At 34.1% G+C, this 26,790-nt stretch overlaps 2 protein-coding genes across 3 annotated transcripts in view; one reads left to right on the top strand and one right to left on the bottom strand.

Moving 5' to 3' along the window:
• The first annotated feature begins 790 nt into the window (after nt 1-790).
• GCA (grancalcin) lies at nt 791-19,537 on the top strand. Of its 2 annotated transcripts, none has more exons than XM_033112185.1 (8): nt 791-920; nt 3,772-3,939; nt 5,361-5,430; nt 8,003-8,046; nt 8,351-8,498; nt 11,066-11,179; nt 11,501-11,559; nt 12,216-19,537. In XM_033112185.1, the coding sequence occupies exons 1-8, from the start codon at nt 894-896 to the stop codon at nt 12,231-12,233; spliced, it is 648 nt and encodes a 215-aa protein (XP_032968076.1). In that variant the 5' UTR covers nt 791-893; the 3' UTR covers nt 12,234-19,537. The 2 variants fall into 2 exon arrangements, with proteins under 2 accessions (XP_032968076.1, XP_032968074.1); XM_033112183.1 differs by having other exon boundaries at nt 12,207-19,537.
• Nucleotides 19,538-21,012: 1,475 nt separating this feature from the next.
• Nucleotides 21,013-26,790, bottom strand: part of KCNH7 (potassium voltage-gated channel subfamily H member 7) — a 423,623-nt gene continuing 417,845 nt past the window's right edge. Inside the window, exons 16-17 of the mRNA XM_033112181.1 lie at nt 25,724-25,916; nt 21,013-24,411 (exon numbers count right to left, since the gene is read on the bottom strand). Of these exons, the coding sequence (XP_032968072.1) occupies nt 24,145-24,411; nt 25,724-25,916 (460 nt within the window). The 3' untranslated portion in view covers nt 21,013-24,144. The remainder of the gene's footprint in view (nt 24,412-25,723; nt 25,917-26,790) is intronic.

Raw genomic sequence — 26,790 nt, 5'->3', positions numbered from 1 at the left:
AAAGAATAACTGTCAATTACTATTACTTAATAAATCAAGTAATTGAGCATTTAACTTTTTGTCCAGTGATACATTCCTGTTCCTTTAGGTGGATATAATTAGGAGGCACATCTTAAGAGTTCACCCAAAGGTTGAGTCATTGGTATGGTTGCCAGATGATATATATGATAATATACGGGATGCACTGTATATTAACAGCATATAAACAGTGGATAATTTTTAGTATAAGTGCATGTCTCGTGCAATATTTGAGACATATAAAAATAACTGTTTATTTGGAACTGTATTTTTATTTGCTAAAACTGGCAACTATAGTTACTGTTTATTTACCAAACTACAAATAACCTTTTGGTAAATATTGGCGTCAAGTGGCTTTTAGCTCAGAAGCACTCCCCTTGAGGCAGGGTTAAAGGTTTCAAAATTTTGATTATTTGACATCAACACTACTACAAAAATAAATTTGAGTAACTCCAGGTTTTGAAATTCACAGATTTGAAAGTCCAGCTCAATAAAAGCGGGGGAATAGGGTAAAAGAAGTCATGGCCAGTAGGGGGTATCTAAAGAAAAAAGAAACTTATGTCTCCGGAGTTTTTACAAAGAGGGTGGAATTATCCGAGGCAAACTCTTCCTCGGGGTTTACCGAGGAGAGAGCACGAGACCTGAGCGAACCAGTAGGAGCCGAGCCGGAAGGGGCTGGGAACGCGAAGCCACTCAGAGAAGAGATGGGTGGGACTAAGGATGGGATTCAGCCAATCGGAACCGAGCCACGTGGGGCTGGACTCCGAGACGGAGAGGTCTCTGGAGAGTAAACCGCCTCACTTGCACCTGCGCTGTTCACCCAGCAGGGCGGACACAGGTTCAAAGGGTGACAGGTGACGCTTGCTCCGGTCATCATGGCCTACCCGGGATATGGAGGAGGGGTGAGTCCGGGCCGCTTCGTCGCAGCCTCCGCCCCCGCGGGGTGTGGCGCCCCTGCGGGTGGTGCCGACGTGACGGGTCCGCCTTCGGTCCCTGCTTTTCCACCCGCCCCCTGGCACTCGGTGGCGCCTGATCCCCGCGCGGTGCTGGAAGCCAGAGCCTGACTGACAGGGGAGCTGCAGGTGTCCTGGTCCCTGAGTGTCTCTTAGGCGCGTTCTCAGGATCCAAGAGTGTGATGTGTTTTTCTTTATTGGAACGGAGGAAAAACACCCTTTTCTTGTTCCAGGAATCTTTTGTGCCTCATCCCCACCCCCAGACACGCCACTCAGTTTTGCTAGATATCCTGTTTCTGAAATTTTGGACCACTTCTTGTTTTCTGTGTTTCAAGTTGCTTATGAATAAATTAAGATATGTTAAATGCCTTCTAATCTTTAATATTCTGCCAAGGGCAGCCTGTTCTTCCAGACTTGGGAAGTTGGGCAGGGTTACTCTTTCTTACATAACTCATTGCATCACCTTTGAGAGGGAGAAGTTCTCATTGTAGTTGCCAGCTAGCTAGCTTTTTATTTTTAGAAAGAAGCCCGACCTTCAGTATTTATGTCAGTGATCTCCAAAGTAGGGTAAGCACACTTTGTGTTCACAAAATGGGCGTGAGCGATGATCCATTGGGGGTGGGTGGAAAATTTCAATTTTAATTGTACTTCTTTATACCTAGAAAGAGAGATTGAGCTTTACTAATATTTAATATAGGACTTAACACTGTCATATGGCAGTGGTCTTCAAACTAGTTATTCCTACCCCTGGTAGTACCTGGGGATTTTCTTTCTTTTTAAGGAATGAATTTACAGGCCCTCAGCATCCACATAAACGTGTTCCTAAAATTGATTTCCTCGAAAACTTACCTGAGTTCCTCCTGGCCTCTTCTACTTGACTATGTCTACCTCTCATAAATCCTTACATTTACTAAGAAAGTTTAAGATGCCTAAGGAAGATAAAGACTTCTTCAAAGATTAGTCAAGGTAGCAGAACTGGTGGGGCTTTTAAAATTTACTTTCTACACATTTTCATTACTGTGAAGCTTGGTGTTAGAAATGTGGTATTTTTACTCTGTATGTTCTGAAGACATATATATAGTGGAGTGGGGTGGTGAGAGTAATAGATTTTCATTTAAAGAATTGGCTACTTCCTTACCAGTGCTCTGCGTCTATGTATGATCATATACTCTTCTTTTTTTTTTATTATTATTCCTGGAATTGGCCTGTCCTTTCAGCGTCTGTCTCTTCAAAGAGGCAACTTTTAAACAATCAACATCTATTTTTTTTTTTTTTGGTTTTTAATCCATTTTGTTGTTTTAATGTTTTCTGTTTCCTTTCTTGTACTTCATTACTTCATAATCTAGGTTTTGACCACCTCCTTGAGCACATTTCTTAGAGCTCCAATACTTCCTCTATACTTTTGCTCTAACCACATCCCGGGCTGCAACTTTTCAAATTACTACAAATGACTCCTATCTGTTGCCTTTTTTTTCCTTCTTATACTCAAATTCCATTCTGTTTTTGCCTTCTGGCAATCTTTGTTCATCCTTAAATAATAGAAGTGAAGTACAAATTGGCAGTTACAAAACAGTCACAGGAATGTAAAGTATAGCATAGGGAATATAGGCAATAATGGGTAATAACTGTGTTGCGTCGGAGTATAGTAGACTTATTAGGGGGATCACTTTGCAATTTATATAAATGTCTAACCAATATGCTGTACACCTGAAACTAATATATTGAATGTCAACTATAATTGAAAACTAAGAAAAAAAAAAAACAATTTTAAAGGGCAACACTATATGAAAAAAAGCAAATGCAAGTGAAAAATATTTTTGTTCAAAATGGAATAATAAACCATCTTGTTACTTCTTCCTCTTCCAGAGTCATAAGAATACTGAGTAAAATATCTTTTTAAAATTAAAAGTGCATACTAAGTTCCCAAGTGAAAACAAGAGAGAAATCAGAGCGATAGCAGGAAAAAAACCAATAGATAGCTTCTAGGGTCAGACTATCCTGGTGTACTTCTAACTAGTTATTTGACCTTAACTAATTCAGAAAATCTGTCGTTGAAGTTTCAGGTCCTCAACTGCAAAAGGGACATAGTATTTTCATACCTCATAGAGTCGTTGGAAAATCAAATCACATGATAGACATAAAATACTTAGAATAGTAGTACCTGGGATATAAAAAGTTCTCAATAAATATTTGTTGTGTATTATTAGTGTTCCTATTCTTCTTTTTGTTATTAGTTTTGAAAAGAACCATGGTTAGAGTTATCACTTCATTGATCGGTTCATTGGTGTCTTACTTTTTTAAAAAAATAAATGTTTTCTAGTGGAGAGGGTGTTTCAGCCCTATGCAGTTTCCCTCTATTTACAATTTCATTGCATTTTACTATGCATTTTTCTAAGTATGTGTCTTTAGTTATGCTGCTTCTTAGTTTTCCTGTAGGAGAAATTTTCTTATATTTTTTACTTTTTGCTTATTTCAGTGATGGTCATGGTAAACACTTTTTAAAATTGTGCCTCATATTTATCTGTTAGATTAAGTTCTTAGAGGCTAGAGACTTCTTTTCTCTTTCACACTTCTTTTAATGCTGGATATCATATGCTAACAAACTGAATTATATCCTAATGCAGGACATCTGGCATTTTGTAGCTAACAGCTTTTATGATAGTGAATTTGGAAGCTTTCGGTAGCTGTATTCTTGGACTGTTTTTCCATGGACTGCTCTTAAATATTTTCTTTTAAACCAACGTTAATGAATAATAGGTAATATTTATATTAATAACTTTCTCGTTTTTCATTCTTCCAGTTTGGAAATTTTAGGGGTCAGATGCCTGCAATGCAGATGGGACAGCCAGTGCCAGGCCTAGGGCCACATGGGCTCCCTGGTGAATACTCCGGATACTCAGCTTATTCGGACAGTTATCATTCAGCGGGGGACCCCATGTGGACATACTTCACTGCTGTTGCAGGACAGGTGAGATGCACAAATACCAATTTTAAAACATGATAGATATTTTTAAAAAAATGTCCACCCTTTACTCAGTGTATCATTTTTAAGTATATGTGAAATTTGTATTTTAAACTTATCTAGACTAGTTGTCTTCCTGAGATTAGAGAAGAAGGCAGTCACTTTATTTTAAAAAGTCTATTAGTATGATATCTGACACATTGTTCATTTCACTAAAAGTGGAAACAAGGTGGTGTGTGGAGACTGAGCAGAGAGGATCTGGAAGAAGAGATCTATATATAAATCCCCTGAGGAAGCTGGGGCAGAGTGTCAAAAAGGGGACTTGAAAATTGTGGATGGGAGAGGCTTGATGATGAAGTAGGTCAGGAACAGGGAAAGAAAACAGGGCAGAATGGAGATGAAATTCCCGACTGAGAGCAGAGACAGATTCACACTTGAGTATTAGTCTTAGTCAGTATCTCTTTTTCACTGGTCAAGAAAGATTTATTGAATAATTAGAATTTCATAAAACTTTGATAACATTTTTTCATTCATTATTCATTCACCTAAGTGTCTCTAGATCTCATATGTTTTGCTGGAAATAGAGGATATACACAGAATTATTACACGTGGCAGATTCTTTGTTTTAGCTACCCCATTTTTGTTCACAACCTCCTTTCCTTTTTTCTTCTGTGGTAGAAGTTGTAACACCTAATACTCACCATCTCAGACACCTTTGTAACTAGTAAAGTAGCCATGTGCCATAGGACTGGCCATTGAGATGTAGGTGCACTTTCTTAGGGATGCTTTCCTTTTTCAAATGAGGAAAGCCTTTCTGGGAAATACCATTGCCCTTTTTGCTCCTTCATTCTTCTGGCCTAGAAAGGGGACTTGAGGTATAGAAGTACAGCAGCCATCTAGTGACCTTGAGGCAAGAAATGTCAGTTAAAAGACTATGGGTGGGGAATGTGGAAAAATGTAAAGAGATTGATGGCGTCATTAATCCTGTCCTGCCTAGCCCCAGACTCTTTGTATAAAATAATAAACCTTTATTGTTTTAAAGCCCCTTTGATAACATTTTTTATTATTTTCCACTAAATGGAATCGTAACTGTTACACTATACCATTTAGTGATTCTCAAAAGATACTGTTTTGAGCTATTATAGTACAGTAATTGTGCTATTTTCCAGAAGTGGAGAAAATAAATTATACTTCAAATGCTTGAAAAATTAACAGAATATAATTTGATTGTGAAAAAATTATTCATATTGCATGATGTTCTGTAATATGTCTACGCTGTCAATAATTATCTCTGTCATTTTGTCATTGATGATAGATTAATGTTTTCAAGAATACATATTTATTGATCGGCCTAAAATAGCCAGTTAGCATTTTAACATGCTTTTATACAACTGCACATTAAATCAGATCATAATTATCTTTAACAGGATGGTGAAGTGGACGCAGAAGAACTTCAGAAGTGTTTGACACAGTCTGGAATTAGTGGGACTTACTCTCGTGAGATCTTTTTCCCCCTCAGTTCAAATTGGAATAGGAAATTCATTTTCTAACATTTAGTCCCCATATTTAAAATATTTTTAAAAAAAATTTATCAAAGATATACATGGACATAATTTAAAGAGTCAGATAATTCTGCAAAGCTTGTTAGGAAAATAACTGTTTATTGTGCATTCCTGTCTCCCTAGTGTTAACCACTCAGATGAAATCTCTTAACTTTTTCAGCTGATTCTTTTGAAATTTGCCTCCAGATCACAAAATAACATGCTTTTTATCACTATTGATTTTTCAGTTTTAATGATTATCAATAGATGTCCTGCTATGGAACATGAAGATTTAACCCTCAACCTTAAACCTACCCTTGTCCCTGCATTCCACATTGGAACCCTCCAATATAGCTATATAGTAATTTTCGTTAGATCAGTAATCAGTATTTGCCTTTTTGTTACTATCTAGATGCTCTTCCTGTGACTTGTGATAAATGTGATTAATTCCATTTTATGTAACTTTTTCCTTTCCTGAAATTAATCATCATCCTGGAGCTTTCTGTTGTGCTGTACTTTCTGTGCAGAGCTGTCATATTGGCATTCCTTCACCATCATCCTGGAGCTGCCTTTCTTCTCTCTCTGGAATTGAATCTCCCCTTCGTTTCAGCTCTGTCATCTTTTTTAATTCAATAAAATGTAACATTAATGAGCTTTTTAATAGAAGAATGCATGGGAGGTAAATTTTTTGAGACTTTTATCTGCAAATCCTCAGAATTAAGTGATTGGCCAAGTATAGAATGTAGGTTACAGATCATTTTCACTTAGAATTTTAAAGGTATTATTCCATTGTTTCTAGCTTCCGTTGTTGCTTTATCTATCTGTTTCCTGCCTGTATGTGATTTGTTCTTCCTCTCTTGAGACGTGTGAAATCTCCTTTGTTACTACTCTGGTATTTCACAGGGATGTGCCTAGTTGTGTTGTATGGGAATCTCAGTGGGCACTCCTAGTATGGGAACTCATTTGCTTAAATTTTGGGAAATTGTCTTCAGTGACGTTTTCTCCATTTTCTCTTTCTGGAATGCCTGTTATTTAGAATGGATCATTACCTTTTCTCTCCTATTTCTTGTTTTCCTCTACTTTGGGGGAAATTTCCTTATCTTCATTTTCTAAATCTTCTATTGAGTCTTTCATTTCTCCTATCATATTCTTAAAATCCAAGAACTTCTATTCTTTTTTTCTGAAAGTAATGTCTTCCCTTAGCTCTCTGAGACTTACTGTACTTTTTCAAGTTTCTTTCTTCCTACATAACTTTTGTTTTCCTCCTAGTTTCTTTTCCAGTTTATTTGGTTGTCTTTCATATTCGATGCTTTTCTCAGGTGTCTGGTGATCCTTAGTTGGTCATATTTAACTAAAATGATTGTTGAAAGCTCTGAGATGATGGTTAGGTGTTGATTGTAGACTTTAATGTCTGGTGGTTAGGCTGGACAGTTTGTTGTGCAACGCTAGATGTTAGTATCTTTAAGGGATTTCCTTTTGGGCTGGGTGTTCAGTTGATCTTTCTGGAAAGGAGGAGGGAGGACTCAGCAGAGCTCTCAGACTTTTGTAAATTGTGATTTAATTGCCTTGTTTTTAGTAGATAGCCCTATCTTCAACTGTGCCTGATATCCTGCAGTCTAGGGACCTCTCCAGGGAATAAACTCCTAGACATCTGCTGGGGTGGGAGTAGACATGGCAGCCATCTACTGAGCTGGAGCAAGGAGAGGATTTGGCGCTCTAAATAGTCCTTAAGTAGACATTCAACCAGTCCTTCTGTTTTTATCTTACCTTCATACTCATTTACAGAGGTATTGTCAATTCTTAAACTTTTGAGGTCTTCTCCAGTATAACCAGGCTACTTCTCAGTTTTTGTTATTGCAAGTTCAAGAAGCCACTTTCTCAGATCTAGGTTAGTTAACTCATGTCAATCTACTTTTCCAACTTGCAAAATTTTGTTCCTTTGTTTCTTCTCTCATTCTCTTTTTGGTTTATGGCTTTTTTTTAAAAAAAAAAAAAAGTCAGTTTCCTCTCTATTTCAATGGGGAGAGAGCAAAAATCTGTCAACTTTCCTGAAAATTCTCTCTTCATTTTTTTGTCAAAAATATTTAATCTTTTATATACTTGATCCTATCTTGAGATTGAAGATATGCTTACTTGATGCCTAAATTTTTGCTATTTATTGTCATTTATTCAGATTTTTCCTTTTAATGAATGTGTGCCATGAATGACAGATATATTTTGCTTGGGAAATTATCGAAAGCCACTCCAGAGATTTCTCATGTGGCCTTCACCAATCTCCTCTTTCTTGCTCAAGTAGTTTTTATATCAAGGAGTGCTAGGCTCCAATCCTGACTCTTCCACTTATTGGCTCTATGATCTTGAGAAACTTTATCTTTCTGCGCCTCAGTTTCTTCATTCAAAATTTGTTGATTGGGATGATTGTGTATTTTTGACATATTTTAAATGTTTTATTCTGAAAATAGAAATTGTCATAATTTTACATAGATAATATCGAGCAGATTCTAATTCAAATAATATATGTTTTATAGCCTTCAGTTTGGAAACCTGCAGAATTATGATTGCCATGTTGGATGTATCCTTCAACAAAAATAGAAAATACTGGAATGTTGAATAATTGCTTCTTGAATATTAAGGCAATTGTTGGTTATAGATGACCACAGTAAACTGAAGAGTTTAAAAGTACTTTGTAAGATCCTTTTTAAATTACATACTTTTCATGTTTATACAGAAATATATTCATGTGCTGAATTTGGCTAACTCTTGCAGAAGCATACTAACTTTTTTGTTTTTGTTTTTGCTTTTGTCAATGATTTGAGTTTTGGGTTTGGTAAATTTTCTGTGGTATCAAAATTTATTTTTGTTAATAAAACTCTCAGAGAGATTACACAGGAAAAATGGGATTTAATGAATTTAAAGAACTTTGGACAGCTCTTAATGCCTGGAAACAAAACTTCATAACTATTGATCAAGACCAAAGTGGCACAGTAGAACATCATGAATTGAATCAAGCCATTGCTGCTATGGGTAAGAGTATTAAAATTCTTTAGGATCTCTCCAGGTCACCTTTATTCTTTAATCAGATTAATCTTAATTGTATCAACTTGCTGCGTAATAAAGGGATGTATTATTTCACTAGACGTTGCCTAGTTAGATTTCAGTGTTGTAGACAAATCCTGAATAAAGACCTTAAACAAACAAAAAAACATTTTATGCGTTATTATTTCCAAAGATCTTTCATATATTCCGGGTGATAAAGCAATTTCTAAATTTCCTCCCTCCCGTGTATTTACATGTATTCCTCTAATTGTTAGTACTCACCATTTATATTGTTACTCGATCGTAACTTGATAAGATTTCCAATTTGACAGCAAAGACTTATCTCAGTTAGAGGTTTCCATATTATAATCTGCTTTGCAGCAATAAAGAAACTTTCTTTTCCTTATGTAGTATAGAACATACAGTAGACACCAAAATACCTCAAAATGGGAAGGGAAGTCTGCATTTTAGAATACTTTAGAAGAATGTAACTTTATTTTTATCATATTTTTGATAAGCTAAGGTTCTCAATCTACTTTTTTTTCAAAAAGTGATACGATACAATGGTGATTAATTTGCTTACAGTTAATAAAATTTTTAGTTTTCTTATTGTGTTTACCCTTGTGATTTTATTTATACTCATTTCTAAACAAAATACATTTGTAAGAAAATTAACTTTTTGATAGTTAAAATCTGAACCCAATGATAATCATTTCAAATTCCAGTTTAAAAAAAGTCAAAACTAGTGATTTGTTTTATAAATAGACATTTTAATTTAATAAATGGTCATTTTAGGGACATTCCTGGCCATATAATATAGTTCAATTATAGAGCCTTAGTAACTAATGGATTAAACTTATTCCTTAATTCAGCATAGTGTTGGAAAATTAGTATAACCTTTTGCAAAAAAGAAAACCACCAGAGTTCACATAGGCAATTGAGTATAACAAAAAGGTATTCTGGATTATTTAAATTTAAGGTCTTCATGTATATTTAAAAATATTCAAATTATTTTGCTGAGAATGCTATAGGAAATCATAAGAATTTTATTAGTACCACATCAAGATCATAACTCTCTTATAGAAAGCTCAAAATGAATTTGCATATGACTATGTAAGTTTGCAAGTTTTACTTCTATTAAGTTATACCTTTCCTTTCATTTACTTTTAGCTAGTTTCCTGGATTACCTTTTATTATAGCTACACATAGAATTTTCTCCTATTGTGTTTATTTTTTATTGCTTTACCCTTTGAATGAATTAGTGTCTTTTGTCCAAATCTGCTAACCCAGTAATATTATAAAGACAATATTTCTAGGCCAACATTCTTCACAGCACAGTGCACACATCTCATTAAATGTGTAAGACTATCTATAGAGATGCAGAAAGTTGAATATATAAATTTATATTTCTAATTTTTATTTCATTCTTTTTAAATTCTAGTTTTATATATATTTTAAAATGTAAATAATCTAACATATAATGCGATGAATGATCCAAAACTTTTTACTAATAGGAATACACAATCAAAAACTTTTGGAGACCACAGGCCTAGACAAAAAAGAACCAAGGAAGTAGAAGGCTATAGATAAGATGAAAGTCTCTGAAAAAAACAGAATAAGGGTTATGGGACATAAAGGAATAATATTTTTCTATTTCTTCCCCTTTTGAGTAACCATGTTTTCAGTAACCTCAAATTTTCTTTGTTTATAAAAGACACTTGTAAGTAAAATACTCAACGGAAAATCCAGGATTTGAATGATGGCAAATGTCACTGGTAATCTTTGCTTTGATATTCTTTAAGGAATTATAAATTACGAAATTGATGGTTGAAAGGGGTCAAAAGGTACCCTTTCCAGTTATAAAATAAATCATGGGGTTGTAATGTATGGCCTGATGACTGCAGTTAATAATACTTGAAATTCAAATATACTTGAAATTTACTTGAAATAATACTTGAAATTCAAATTTCAAATACTGAAGCATATTTGAAAGTTGCTAAGATAGTAAATCTTTAAAGTTCTTAATCATAAGAGAAAGAAGTTTGTAACTATATTGTGACAGATGTTGACTTACTGTGGTAATTATTTTATAGTACGTATAAATTTTGAATCATTACGTTATACACCTGAAATTAATATAATGTTATACATCAGTTACACCTCAAATAAAAAGAAAAGATAAAAACCTTACCTGAACAGTGAAAAATAAATAAAATTAAAGAATTGGAATATTGAAGCATTAAAGTCAGGAACTACCCTAGACGTTATTTCAAAATCAAAATATATTTTTTAGAAATCACAAAAATTAATTTTTTAGCTTTGACTTTATTACAAAGTGAAAGTGATATTTATGTACCACTATTAGTAATTAATAGTTACTTTGATCAAGTTCAATATGAACATTTTGTTTCTAACATTGTGTTTTGTTTCTAACATTTTTATGGAATGAATTTTGAAAAGTTAGTTTATCGTTATTAACAAGAATGCAAGGTTTGTTGTGGTCTTCTTATGGTGTTTAGTTTTAGAAATTTAAATTTATCAATCTCTGTTTTTAGGTTACAGATTGAGTCCTCAAACATTAACTACTATTATTAAACGTTATAGCAAGAATGGCAGAATCTATTTTGATGATTATGTTGCTTGCTGTGTGAAGCTTCGAGCTTTGACAGGTATTGATCATTTAAAAATGGGTCAAGTATTACATAGCTTTTTTTCTTGAGTAATGTCTGTTGTTTTCTCCAGCAAGTGTATTTCCCCTTCTTTCAGTGTTAAATCTAATCAGAATTGTAAGGTTTTGAAAATTTTGGAATACAAATAGTGAAAAATGTGGTAGCTCAGTTTGGCAGACATTTTTCATGTCTCAGTGACTAAGATATAAAGTCACTCAAGATTTAATTGAGTATGAAATTATTCATTCTTAGTACCTTGGGGACACCAGGTATTTGAAACTATAGATTTTAAACTATAATAAAAATATTATTTGTTTAAAGATTTCTTTAGGAGAAGAGACCACTTGCAACAAGGGGTTGTGAATTTTGTGTACGATGATGTGAGTATCCTGCATAATACCTATATTGATGTCTATATTGTGTTCTAGATGTATTCATAATTATCAAAAAATTTTCAGTGATCCTTGGTACCTGTACTTGGAATAATATATTTCAAAGGCCATATTCTTTTTATGTATTTTTTACATGAATACAAATATAAGATTCAATATTGGTACAAATACCAACTTGACTTTATATTAAACATAAAAATACTTTAACATTTTATGACAGGGTTTTGGCAGTTTATCTTCCAAATCATTTTTAAGGACAAAACTACCATTATTTTTATGAAGAATAGTTTAATGCGGTGATCTCTCTTAGTTCTATAGGAAATTTTCATCTATGATAGATTATGAAGCTGTTCATTTTTCATTTCAAATTGTTGCTACTAACCTGAATCTGGTTTTTGTTTGTTTTTTAGTTGAAGCTGTAGGAAAGCTGTATTCCACATGTGCTTCAGTGTTTCAGGGTTTTTGTTTTTGTTTTGTGGAAGTTACAGTGTCAGCATTACCCTACTAGTACATATATTGGTTGAATTAAAAGCCTTGGAAAATCAGTTTCCCATCTTGTAAAATGTTTTTATGGAATATAATTAATCAAAACAAACACCATTTTACTGTAACCAACTGACAATTTTGTTTGTAAGTTTTTGCAGGGCACTATGGCAATTTGAATGCCAAGAATTTGAAAGCCAAAGGAATACTGTGAATTTTTCTGCTTGGAAGAAATGAACTGGACTACTTTGAATTAAAGCTTTTGGGGCATTTCCATGTTTCTACCTGTTAAATCTCTTTCCTTTATATTAGATACCTAATATATATAATATATAATATGTTTTTATTTTAGCATACAGTTCAAAGAAGCAAGAAAAGAAATGTGTCGTATTTGGAATGTTGTTGCTTGTAGAGAGGTTATCACTTTACAGATATCTGCATAATGTCATCAAATATTAGTATATGATTAATTGAAATAAATATCTCTTAACCTTAATTTTTAACAATATAAACCTAGAGCAATGTATTTATAAGATAGATTATATAAGAAGCAAAATGATGAAAGTCTAGATAAAATGTATTTATACTTATCTGAAGGTTACAAATTTTACCTTTTAACTTTTGTTTGTAATTGTTGGTGTTGGAGGGTGAGCTAGAAGGATGATCTCGGATTTTGTGCCATATCCATAATAGGGTTTGTTCTTGTTCACATAATCAAAGAACAGAAGCTTACTTGTTTTTAACTGTGAAGAAGAAATTATAGTTCCAAAAATTGTATCTTAATTGCCTTTGGTGGACCATAAGATACGGTGAAATAAGACTGTAAGAGACATCATTTTTCCTTTTTTATTTTTTACATTGTCTATTTTTCTTTAGTATGTTTTGTTGTCTTCTATGAAAAACAAGTTCTTAATAAACAACTTTTCTCTCTGCTCTTCTTTCATTAGTGAAGACATTGATAACCTAAAATGACATCTTTTTCTAAATCTCAATTTTCTGGAAATGACATTTTTAACCACATGTCAGTATGTAAATTTCTGTTAAACTTAATTGATGTTTATCCATACTGCCAACTGTTTACAAGGTTAAAAAATCAAGTAATATACCACTTTGTTTAAATGTGCAGAACTTATAAATTTGACTTTCTTGACAACATTAGCTGGTGGTTTTGGCATTAGTAAACTGATAAGTTTTTTGAGCCCATCTGTGTAGTGTGGGGTGCGGAGCGTGATAGGCACTCCAGTGACATTTCTGTGGGGGTACGACCAAGGAAATTTCAAAGTGGAGTCATCAGGTCCTTAGAATTTTGATCCCTGGTATAACTTGTTATAATTAATCCAGCCTCCTTTTTGGCAAACACTGTATGTCTTTGTTAATGAAGATTTAATAAACCACATGTTTTTCTTTTTCTTTAACGGAATATCTTCCCCCAGCTTAAAGATGAATACAGTCATCCCCCCTTACCTAGAGGGATATGTTCCAGGACCTTCAGTGGATGCTTGAATCCGTGGATAGTACCTAACTCTATGTGTACTGTTTTTTTTCCTATACACACTTACCTATGATAAGGTTTAATTTATAAATTAGGCACAGTAAGTGATTAACAACAGTAATAATAAAATAGGACATTATAATAATGTACTGTAATACGTTATGTGAATGTGGTCTCTCGATGTAATCTTATCTGTACTACACATGCAGCGTAGGTATGTCAGACAAAGGGAAGATTTGCCTCCCGGGAGAGATGGGAGTAGGATGGCTCAAAATTTCATCACACTACTCAGAACAGCATGCAGTTTAAAACTTAATGAATTGTTTATTTCTGGAATTTTCCATTTACTATTTTCAGACCACAGGTTGACCTCAGGTAACTGAAATCAGGGATGTGGGGCACTCCTGTACTAATTGATGTAATTGTAGTTTGGTGACCAAATCAGTGCATGTAATTTTATAAAACTGTGTGTTTCTTACAAAATGGAAGATGAATAGCAATATCTTGAAAAACAACTTATACACTTAACAGAATTTGAAAATCAACTTTCACTTTTAAAAATTCTGGAAAGAAAGTAGTTATAGTTATTTAATATTGATAATTTTATATAATTAGCTATCAAATTCTTTTGGTCAGTTTTATAAAAAAAATATGTGAATAAATAATCCATATAATTTTGTCCTCTGGATGTTAATTTTTTTCCTTGCTCGTATATTTGATAATATGAGAGAGTGTTAACTGAGCCATAAAAAAATACAGAATTCTAAATAGAAGTATTGTAGGATAAAGCTAATGTAAACACACTGTGTATCATTCACACTGAAACCTTGAATAAGGGTGATAATATGATTCAGCAGCCTGGACTCTTAAAATCCAGCTTATAGGTGGTTGAGTTACTTAACTGTTCTCAGGTCAATTATAATTTTACTTACTTGGAGGCTCATAGTTGAGGTAAAACTTTAAAAATGGCATATGGTATTTTTCATAGAAGTTTCTGCCAAATGACACATTGTATTAGAACTCTTGACACAGTCCTCTAACTCATCCATTTCCAAAGGTCTTCCTGTGACTTGGTCACAGGCGGTCTGTGGGAATGAGTTTCCATGACCAGAGGTAGTTGGGGAATTCTCCTCAGGGAACTTAAGCCCAAGGTATATAAGATCTTGTTAATTTTATTTGACCCAGTTTTTTTCCACACTTTTGGACACAGCACCCCTTTTTCTAGCAAAAATAATGTTCCAACCAATTCAACTTTATGGTCAGACAATTCTTTTGCACTGTACATAATCTTATAAAAACAGGCATAGAGAATATTTTACTGGGATTTTTATACAGAAATACAGTTTACTCTTGCTATGTTTTAAGATAATTGATGTAAACAGGCATTCATCCCTAACGTAAAAATTAAAATGTTTCATGATGAACATGACTGGAATATTAATATAGTATGGTTGTTTGTATTGCTTAATTCATGACCAGTTTTCTTATGTTGTAAATCATTGAATAATGTACACACTTAATGTCTAAGTGCTTTTATTTATACAGTAAACATTTCCATTTCATTTTGAGAATTTTTTAATAAACATTCAAATAGCTTGCTGTAAAGTTTTTTTATCATACAAAATCTGTTGTAACATGTATATTATGAGATGCTTCAGTTCAAATAACAGTACAGTAATTCACCTATACCTAAAAAAAATGCCAAATAATTAAATGTTAGGTATTGCACTTCTAATTCGAGTGCCAATTTACACGTTTTAAATTACATCAAGGGAAACCAATACTATTAGGATCTTAATTTGGTCCACTTTAAATGTTATTTCAAGGACTGTGCTCATTTGATCTAAGTAAGCATGCATTCAGAAACAAAAGGTAAAACAATGTCAAGTGATATGTTTATTTCCAGGAAAGACATTTACCTTGGAAGAAACTAGAATTTATTAATATAGTTTAAACTCTGCAATTAAAAACATCAATTTGTGATTATTTCTGTAAGTGAAATATACAAATCAAGTTCACTTGTAATCTTATGGCATTACTAAACTGAACAAACAAAATAAATATTGTTTGTCAGAAATGTGCTTTTCTTTGTCCTTTCATGTTTGACAGCCTCATAGATGATATGTTTTCTCTTATTTGTAGCAGTTTTCTGGGAAATTAAGAATAAGTTTGTGAAAATCTGGTAAATTTAGTAAGTAAAATCCAAGGCTGCTTTTACGGTAGCATATATGTTTTTTAACTTTATAATGTAACCATGGATGTTTTATTACTTTGGAACTTGTATTAAAAGATTACATTTTTTTTGGTTTTAATTCAGTCATTTACATAATAAATTAAGCACTTTGAATTAAACGTACAATGCTGAGGTACCATCAAAGAGTATGGCTAGACTTCATAATAATAGATGATGCCGAAAAATAAACATTTTGAACTTCTGTTATTATAGTGATGAATGCAGAAAGAATTTCAAATGACGACTTCAGATAATATGTGGTCTAGAATGTCATAACATCACATATGTACATATATTAAAATTGTCTTGTAATTTAGAATACTGAGCACAAAACTATGTTCCAGCAAAACACTGGGAAACTTACGAAAAATGTCTGGCTGACTTACTATCACCTTATTATTAGAATACTGGGAAATCTGTGCTTTTAATTGTTTCCTGCCATGTCTTTTTCTACTTGTTCTTAAAAAAATCATTTTACTTGAATATAAAGAAGAGTCTTATATTACTTAATATTCCTTTTACCCAAGTAGTTTGGTACTATGTAGCTTTGTGTATTACTTTGTGAGCATTCAAAACTCAGATGTGCTTCTGTATATCCGAATAGATAGTAGACGTTGTCAGCACTTCTATTAATACATAACGAGGATGTGCCATAGAGTTAGAGATTGAGGAGAATCCTTGCCTGTGTGCTACTTACTGTTTTAAGGTGGACCTCTTCTGCACCATCAGCGATGGTGGCAATTTGAAAAGCTTACAGGGAATGAGAAGAATTGGACTAGGTCATCATTTAATGATTATGCCAGTAAATAGTACCTTCTTCTAACATTGCATTTGTGTGTGTGGGGGGGGACGGGTACCAACCTTTTAAGATAAAAATATAAATATGTACTTTATAGGTACATGCATACAGTCATTTGCATCTTAGTTGACTGTGTTTAATCACATTTTATCTTGCTATGGTTACTGAAATTTCAAAGGAAAACTTGGACAGTGCTAGTCTGAGTGTTCCAGAAACACTAAAGATAACATTCTTTAAAAAATGATAAGCCAAAAAAAAACAACAAAAAATGATAAGCCGTATAAAAATGATTGTAGAATTAACTGAATTTTTGGGTGCATGTTTCATTTCCCAGAACTATTTAAATGCAATAACCCCAATTTATCTTATTACGAGAGACTTCACATTTTCTAATCAGCCTCACTTATAGATACCAATACAGTGCTTTCTGCTAATCTGTTTAGTTTTCATTTATTAAACAGGGAAATGTTCTTTTGATTTTTGTTTTAAACTTTAAAAAGGAATAGTTGGGAATCTAAACCACTAAACAGTCCTTAGCTTAGAAAATTTCTGCATCACGACCAACAAATTTTATTTAAAAGTTTTCTTTGAAGATAATTTGACTTTTTTCTTAATAGATTAATGATTCTGGCAGAAATTAAGTATGTATGCAACAGGCAAATGAAACTATTGTTTGGATATATTCTTGAAAAAAAAAGAATCAAGCGTACATTATAAAAATTTTGTTTCTCATGTAAGTTAAAGCCGGTTTAGTCATCAGAAATTTTAAATAATAAATGTTTTAATAATAATTTTGTTCTTGATAGGCAATAACAAAAGGAAAATGTTTTGTTTCTTTCATTTTCGATTTAATGTTTTTTACTACTCAGTCCAGCTTACTAGTGTTCTAGTGGAACTTAGTAAAACCATAGCAGCACTGTTACAATTGTGTGATTTTGTGAACTACATCAGCACCACCATGCTTATATCTAGCACTGTACATACCTAGTAAAATGCTGGAAATAGTTGGCTTCTCTAATAAAAGTATCCTAACTAGCTATTGAGATTACTTTCTTTTTCCCCAAAATAATTTCTTTTACAAATTCTTGAGTTTTCATGTATAAATAGATGAGAAATTATATGCTTCATTCTTAAATTATGTATATATGCTATATTTTCAATACAACTTGTACACTTTTAGCTACCAAAAATTTGCAATCATTTTTACATGAAATTTACAGTTTTCTTATTTACAGTTATTTGTAGAAGGTTATTGCAAAACTAGTTGTGCAAGTAGATTACACTGTCAGTACCACATACCAATCTTTGAAGAAAATATTTGCTGAAAAATAAATATTTCTGCACAGAGCATTTCAAAAGCATCATGATTTCATGCTACATTATGTCATAAAGACTAGGAAATATGTGTTTTAGTAGATTGTTTCATTATGGTTAAAGCATTCCAAGGTACTTACTACTTAACCATGTGAGCGAGCTTCTGTCTATCAGATGACTGGTATTTTCAAGTGATTACACACATTATTTTTTTGAAATTATTCTTTAACTGGCAAACATTCTGTTACACATTTTACTATCAACAATATAGAATGCAGATTTCAGCTGAAAAGGTAATGAGCCTTTAATTAAAATCAGTAGGTGCCTAGGAGATAAAAACTAGGGATTCCTCAATATTTTTATCTTATTTCCTTAGTATTTGGAAAAAGGGCGCCATGTCATTTCGAAGCTATTGTAATTATAGGGACATTTTGATGAAACTGTGGAGTTAATTATAGGATTACTGATCCTTGACTTTTACTCCTAAATGAAATAAGGATGATGGAATGGTGTAGAATTTTCTTATGCAGTCAATATAATGTCATCATGAAAAAAATACATAGTTTAAAAACTACCAGTTGTGATTATTTTCAATTTAAAAACACATACAGAGGCAGTACAAAGAACATAAGTTAACCATATACTGCTTTAAATCACAGGTGTACCAAATTATTTCGTGTCTCAAAATATAAATCAACTAATGGAAGTCACAGATGTCAATGATGAGTACAATTTAGGAATTCATCTAAGTTTTGACATTAGCTTTTCAAGAATAACCATGTTAATATTTGCCACTTTATGTAATAAAAATATATTATTGGGATCACTTCTGTAATAATTGTTGCTATTCTCATTTAAAAGTTTGTGTTTAGTAGAACAGTAATACTGGTCAATTGCTTGTATGATTCTGTGTACTTCAATATTGCATTTCTGTAGACAATGTATTCTTCTATTCATAGTAATAGCGTGTTAGTTTTAAGTAATGTCTTGTTAATCGTCTCTCAACTTCCACTTAATCGTTTATATAAATAAACCTTGTGATAATTTCTTTTCATGCAGCCAACTAATCTTGTCACCCTGTGAATTTCCTTTCCTGTGTTGCATATTCTTAAAGCAAAGTGTACCGCAGTACATGGAATGAATTATTCTAAGCTGGGGCACGTATCAATCACAATGCCTAATACTTTTATAAAGCATTTTAAAAAAACAATCCTTTTAGTTTTTAAAATATTAACATCAATTCATTAAAAGTTAAATAGAACCACAGGAAGTCAGCTGTGAATGAGAACAGCTGAGAAGTGGGAGAGAGGAGAGGAGTGATTGCGTACCTAGAAAATAATTGCAGTGCAAATAAATGTATAATTTTATGGATGTTGGTCAAAGGCGATATTTGACAAGTATTGGGATGTTTTAGCAGAAGACATGTCCCTAACACTGGTGTTCTTCTACTCTGAGCAAATGGATCTTTGCGAGTGGTGTGAGAATCCCTTTATAGATTTTTGTCGGAGAGGGCAAATGCGGCCATTGTTGGGTGAGGGAAAGAGCAATGGAAGGGTTTTAGAAGACCTGCTAGTAGGTCGTGCTGCTGCACTTGTAGCATAATGCACTATTTCTGATGACGCACCGGTCACATGATGATCTTACAGTTTTACATGATGATCTTACAGTTTTATGGTGCCTTATGGTTTACAAAGCTTTTCCACGGATGTATTTCAGAGGTTCCTCAATACATTTCTTCAAGATACTGAAGCTATTGCCTCCATTTTTTTGTAGTTTTGGATACAGGGCCTCACTGAGGGTTTGTCATGAAAGTGAATGGAGAAGGTCAGATTTGAATTTAGATTTCTCATACTGACTCTCTTGCTATTTCCACAATTATACACTAGAGCGTAGGCAGTGTAAGTCTGTGTGTAGAGCTGTGCAATGAAGGAGGGGGGACTCGATGCTGGGAAGAAACCATTACAACTGTAAAATCCTATTCTCTGGAAAAATAGAAAGTGTACTTTTTCAAAATTGTACCTTGAAAATGTGTTTTCCAATCTCCATTTCGGAAGTATATCATGGATCTAAAGAGGGGCTTCCACAGGGAGCCATCCTTTACAGCATACGTTCTGGTAGTGCTGAATTTGACCAATCACTTTTGCATACTGGGCATTTAACATGGAATCGGAGTGGATGAGTTTATAACAATGAGATTCATACTCACTATTATTGTAAATAGTATTTACTTGAAAGCTATAAACACAATAGTGCAAAATACAATTAAGAGAGAGAAAACAATAGCTACATTTGTGTTTTTCTGAATCAAAAACATTAGTCTTGGTAACAGCTGTTTAATTGGAGACATAGCACATTGTGCAAAGGCTAAATTGTGAAATTTATTTGTTTTCCTGATTGTTTTAATATCGTGTTCCTGGACGAGAACCAAAGAATCTAGCACTTTTTGAGCACCTACTATGTGCCAGGCACTTTACAATGTGGTATCTCATTTCCTCCTCAAGCTTCTTTAAGGCAGGTGCCAGTATCATATTTACAGATTCAGGAAAAAGACTCAGGGAGGTTAATTAACTTGCTCAGTGTCACACAGCTATTAATGAACAAAGTTACACTGAGCCCCACGTTGGTCTGTCTGAAGAGCCTATGCTGTTAGTTGTTGATTTTCACTTTTCATGTGTGTCAAGATCTTATGGGGGAGGGCTTGTTAAAGGATGGCTGCTGAGTCCCACCCCTATTGTTTCTGATTTAGTAGGTCCATGTGGGGCCCAAGAATATGCATTTCTAACAAGTGCCCAGGTTGTTGGTGCTAGTGCTACTAATTTGAGGACCACACTTACTATCATTTTGTCTCCCAAGTGTGTCTTTGAACTTATGTGATGTACATTTGTTTTACTGCAAAAATAGGATTAGAAACTTAAGCTTTGAATTATTTCTTTTTTAGTAATTTATAAAAGTTTTGATGTGCAATAAGAAATCTATTTAAATATATTGATCTACCTTTGGTTGTAACCATAGATAAGCAGTCAAAGACTAGGCTATATTATAAATTAATGTTGCAATTCATTTTTAGCAACCAGCTCTACTGAATTCCTTTTTCTAACCATGGAAAGTTGCTGTTAACAATTATTATTTTAGATATGCCGATGAGGTGATAAATGTTATTCTTACGTAATATATGATGGTGTTTTAAAATAACATTTGGATCAGGGCATTGTTCTCTTAGGCATTTTGGAGCCGTTGCAAGAGATCATACTCCAAAAAGATCTTGTAAGCAACCTGATGCCAAATGCCACTATGACCTTATTTAATTTCCGTATCTCCTGACTAGAAGAGTTGGAAGTTCAGCTGTGATGACCAACCCATTTTAATGGACTTGAGAAACGGTGCTGTCTTATATGCTCCTCTGCCTTTGTATATTTGCTAAACACGTGATTATTAAAAATCCCGCAAGAACATCACCATTTTTCATTCCTGGTTTTTCCACTAATTGAAGCATGGGACTCCCCTATAGGGTAAAATTATAAGTCCAAATTTTAACTCTCTGCCCAGCAATTAAATAACAACAGGAACATGTCTAACTCCAATAAACTTTAGATTTGAGATGACGTTTTCTTTAGGTCTGGGACCAGGTAACAATATGTTTAGGTGGAATGCAGAAGGTGTTACGTTAGTGCTTCCAGTGGCCTAGAAGGAGAGCAGTTGCCCTGCTGATGCTATTATTGGCTGCAGCAATTGAACCTGGTTTCCAGCAGGATCCCACAATGGAGGGGTCAGATTGATTTTGCCACAGCCCATGGGGAAAGTGATGGTGATTTCAGGTATTAGATCTTTGGCTGGGACAAGGGGATGGATTTTGTAAATTAAGGTAATTTCCTTGGTCATCTATAAGTCATTTTAACCACTGAGTCTTCTGATATTTATGCCTGAGTAATAAATAGCATCTTTATATTGCTCAGGCTCTTTTTAAGCTAATATCCTGCAGGAAGGAACCTTTATAATTCTGTCCAACTCTGAGACTTAGATCTTAATACCACGAAATTAATTCATAGCAAGGAATTAGGAAGGAAAAGGTTTGTGTTATGCTAGAATTTAAACAAGCTGGATGCTTGCACACTGTTCCCCACCTTCCCATTCCTTGCTGCTTAGTTTTTGTTAAGTGTATCCGCTCCATGTGGAAAGTTGAATTATATGCATGTCACACCAAATGTTGGAGCTGAAGCATTCACTAATCAAACAATCAGATCTAAATTCCTCACCCGCCAAATTCTCTCTTCCTACAAATGAACAGTCTCTGGTGAATTTACTCTGAATTTCCCTGGAGCTTAGGCTAGAAATCCTTATGAAATGTGTTGCAGCTGCAAAAATGTGCCTAAATGTGGAAATAAAATCTCTATATCGTCCTCTGAATCAGAGTTTGTTAGCTATTTCTCTCTCCCTTGTTAGGCACCCACAAATGTTCATTGAATGAGGAAATAAAAGCATCAGTGAGTCCCTACATTTCTATCTGCATCACACCAAATGGTTTGGGAAGCTGGTTAAAATTATTATACTTTTATTCAATTGACTGGTCATTTTGCCATTCGGACTTGATTGCATATGTTTTGGTTTTTCAAAAATTAAGCAGGGATTAACATATTATGTCTACAGACTGCATCTCTCACAAATTATCAACTTATGTGACCACTTAAAACTAAGGAGCAATTTAAGGTCACTTCAATCATATTTTAAATAGTGCAATAGTTTTTGTAAATTTAAATAAATTGTATTTGAAGCTAATACATTAGTATCAATGGTAAAGGTAAATCAATAGATTATATTTCTATCCTAGAGGGATACCTATTTAATAATGTGCACAGGTATAATGTTTCTTAAAAAATATATGAGTGCAGGAATTAGCAATGGACTAAGAAAACCAACAAATTACAAAATTTTGTTCAGGTGGACAGGATATGGTATTAAAGAAGACTGGTTCAGTCTTTAATACGTTTAAAATTGTACTCAAATGAATTGGAAAAAAAAAAACAAACACCTTAACTAGAACTTGACTAATCAGAATCTTAAATTAACTTGGAATTTTTTTCTGTACATCGATTTTATGAGCAGTGTATGCCTTCCTCCTCAAAAGAAAATCTAACAGTTGAAGATACTAAAATGTATTCCATTGTATGTTCCGATATTCTGGGGTCAGTATATATTCAGCCCAATCTATATTTAATAGATTTTCATTTAATCTTCGATGAGCAAAGGTGTTTGAATAACCAAATAAAATTGAGGTTTTACTGCTGGGGCGTGCATTTCCTTTATAGGCAGGTAAATGCACATTGTTTTTCCATAGCTGGGATTAGAAAGCCAAAGAACAACATATCCTTAATGGAAGTTAGTTTTGCCATGCAAATCCACTAAAATCGCACATTTTTTGAAAACTATGTGTAGCCACTCTTTTGATCAAATTCAAGGTTGCTCTAAAACATGAATTGGAAGAAAGCTGTGGATAACAATTCATGTCAGTCACAGTTCAGCAGTTCTTCCTCCCTTGCCCCCACCCCCAAATTAGACAAACTTGTTTCTAATCATTCAAGGAAATGTTCCAGTGGAAAATATTTTAAGTAGATTGTAAATGCAGTTAGTGACAGAATTTTAAATAGAAAGGCCTCATTAATGCTTGCCTATATTCATGTATTTGGAGATGTCTTCCTATACTGTCAGAGATTTATAACTCGAAAACTGCATTTTTTTCCCAGTGTGGTGGAATGAATGTAAATTAACTATAAATATCCCGGTACACAAGGACGTCTGTTCTTAAAAGTAACTAAGTTCCCTTTCTCCCCCTTGAACTTCCTTGGGTTGAGGATCATCTGAGTTGCTTCCCTAAACAGTTTCATCCCTTGGTTTCTCATTTGCTTGAAGGCATTTTCATAACAAAGTACTGATTTAGTCAAAGCAGTAAATAGGAGTCTCCATGCAAGAGAAATTGGAGTTTCCTAACATGCACATGATTTAAAAAATAAATAAATAAAATAAGGTGCCTTGAGATGCTGGCAGTTTTAACATTTGGAACAAAGGAGTTCATATGTATATTTACATCCTAACTGCTCACTTTTACCTTACAAGCTTCAATTTAGGAAAATATACAGTACTTTTGCATATAATGGTAACTTTGAGCCCCTGAGTCAAGTAGAGAGGATTTAAATACAAAAAGGAAAACAGCCATTTAAAAGCACTTATATTGTATATGGAGTAAATAGTACAAAACGATTATTTCCCTGGAAGACCAGGATCAGAAACATGCCTATGAAGACCCAGGATTCCTACAGTGCTTGGGGATGAATCTGTCAAAGAAGGATGCCTCGTTGGATGGAGGTAAGTTTTTCTTTGCCGTGAGTGAAGCTCTAAAGAGAGATCACTGTCTTGTTTTAAAAGTGAAGTCAAGTTGTCTTCTGAAGCTGTGTTCAGATGCACGCCACTTGAGAGGGATTCTTTGGATTTAAGTTTAGATTTTTCAAGGTCTAGAAATTCAGGACACTAATAGAAAGAAAACATGTTTTATAATTCATTTGGACAGATTGCTAAAATTACACTCATAAAATCTAACTACCTTTTCCCATAAACCTGTATTCGATTAATGGTATTATCCAATCTTTCCTTCCCAAAGATGGATCAAAAATTGGAGGTTGGGTATCAGTTTAGATAATCCTGAACAATCATTTCAAGAACTTTGATTTTATTCTGAAGTCAGATCATGTATATATATATATATATATATATATATATATATATATATATTCCATTATTTTACACTGAGTTTTTCAGATGAGTTTTAATTCAAATTCAAGACAAAACTGGGATAGGAAACATAGGTCATTTGGTGACTAGGAAGTATAAAGAGGAGAGAAAAGGAAAAAGGGAAGAAAATCACCAGTCCTTAGTCAGAAAATGTTATGTAAATCCACTGACAAGAGCAAAGGGCGTGGTTTTGTATGTTTCCCAGCCATTTAAAATTAGTTTGAGATAAATAAATGTCTCCTTTGTATATTAGAAAGATTGCATTATTTTCCTTTTGCGTATTTCCTCCTGTTACTAATGTTTCATTTCCCAGAACATCTTGCACTAAATTCTCAAACTTCTAGAAGAAGTTTTACAAGATTGTTCTGTAAGTCCTTATTTAAATTATAGTCCTTAGGTCCAGTTAGGCCATAGTGTTTAAGTAATTAAGAATGATTCCTAAAATAGAATTCCAAGGGAGTTAGACATTTCACATGAACATAATTCAAAGGGGCCATTTCGAGGGCTTCAGAGGCGACATAAAGGAAACGATCATTCCTTCTCTTGTCCTTCTTCAGGTGAAAAAAGATGTAGAGATCTCATGTGATGGGTGGGGAGCAGATAACTGACTGCACTTGAACCTCAGATCTTCTCTGGCCAGCTGCTATTTCTCCTCCCCTTCCTTCCTGAGATCCTGTCCAAGGGTACCTCTTGTCACTAGAGCAAATTACAGACTTTTCTCTGAAGAGCTTTTAGGACCCAGGGCTATTCCTTTGCTTTCAAAGTTGTACTATATATAAACTTAAGTAGATTGATTATTGAAAAAAGCTTTTCCTTATAAAAAATGCTAGTGTTTTAAGATTATTCTTCAAAGTCCATTGTTCTCAAACTTTAAATGAGCGTAAGAATACGGGGTGCTTGTGTAAAACTGTGATTACAGGACCTATTCCCAGAAATTCGAATTAAGTAGAGTGAGAATCTGCATTTTCCACAGCACCCAGATGCTTCTGTTCAGGTGGTTCCTGGAACACACTTTGCGAGACATTGTTGGTTGTACACTATTTATACTCACTTGTGAGGAAGGACTAAAACTTCGATCTGTCTTGATGGATGCTCCCGGGTGACTGGTTCTCATCAGGTGGATCATGGGTCTCTGATACTCTGCTCCTGCAGTTACCATACTGTAGGCTGGGGGGACCACAGCGGTTTGTTTCTGCAGCAACTGTAAGATGGTCTGGATGTCAGCGGTCATTTGGGATTCAAGTCTGCAAGACAGATAGAAATGGGGGAAGACCGTCCCCAAATAGTTCCATCATTGCAAAGAATTGGAGAAAATTTCAGCACCACTATTGTGTATTGGTTTGACATGATTTCAAATGCATTTGCTTATTACTTAAGTGGAGTTGTTTTAATCCACCTGTTTATGACAAAGACAAAAACAAATTGGAGAAGTGAAGTTGTTTTGATAGAAGACTGAAGCAAGTTGTGTCAAGATGTCATCATCTCATCTTAGCAGCTCAACTGCTGAAAGGTCCTTGGGGGCTTATCTGATAAGAACATGTACACAAGCAATGATGGCAAGGGAACATTTAGACTATAAATCCTGAGAGTTTGTGAGAACACTCTGAGAGTTTTAGTCTGGGCAGAGTGACATCTCGCTGACCTAAATAGCTCTCCGAAGGTCTTGAGACATTTGCTCTTGCTGCGGCAAGGTGACTATTTGGCCGGCAGTGGAGCAAAACAGTGCATCAGTCTCAGGAAGAGAAGGGACATCTGTCCCTGCTTCCACAAGGCACTCCTTGTCAGCAGTGGCACAAAGCCATGCAACGGCCCCTGGAGTGATAACTCTTGGAAGCAGCCTAGCCTGTCCACAAACACTGGTACCTTTGTTCCCTAGCAATGTACTCAAGCAACAAGGGACTTTTATTTTTGTGCTGGCACCTGGATGTCAGTTCTTGGTTGGCCAAGTGCCTCTCCCAAGTGCCTATTCATATAGAAGGAACACCTCATCTAAATTTGTACTTCATTCTTTTCCCCTCCGCTTGCCTTGAACAATAGCGTAATGAATCTATCATTGCTTTGGAGTATGTTATTTCTTTATTTGGCTTATTAAGAGATATTATCCTGTATACTATTAGC

Source organism: Rhinolophus ferrumequinum, chromosome 8 (assembly GCF_004115265.2).
Source record: "Rhinolophus ferrumequinum isolate MPI-CBG mRhiFer1 chromosome 8, mRhiFer1_v1.p, whole genome shotgun sequence".
In the NCBI taxonomy this organism is placed as follows: domain Eukaryota; kingdom Metazoa; phylum Chordata; class Mammalia; order Chiroptera; family Rhinolophidae; genus Rhinolophus; species Rhinolophus ferrumequinum.
Note: the sequence above shows the minus strand (reverse complement) of the source record. Positions and strands in the feature narration are given on the sequence as shown.

Bases quoted from the DNA above. Each gene is read 5' to 3' on its own strand.
- GCA (XM_033112183.1), top strand. From the start codon at position 894: ATGGCCTACCCGGGATATGGAGGAGGG. The intron at 921-3,771 runs GTGAGTCCGGGC...TCATTCTTCCAG, and splicing joins ACCCGGGATATGGAGGAGGG to TTTGGAAATTTTAGGGGTCA. The intron at 11,180-11,500 runs GTATTGATCATT...ATTTGTTTAAAG, and splicing joins GAAGCTTCGAGCTTTGACAG to ATTTCTTTAGGAGAAGAGAC.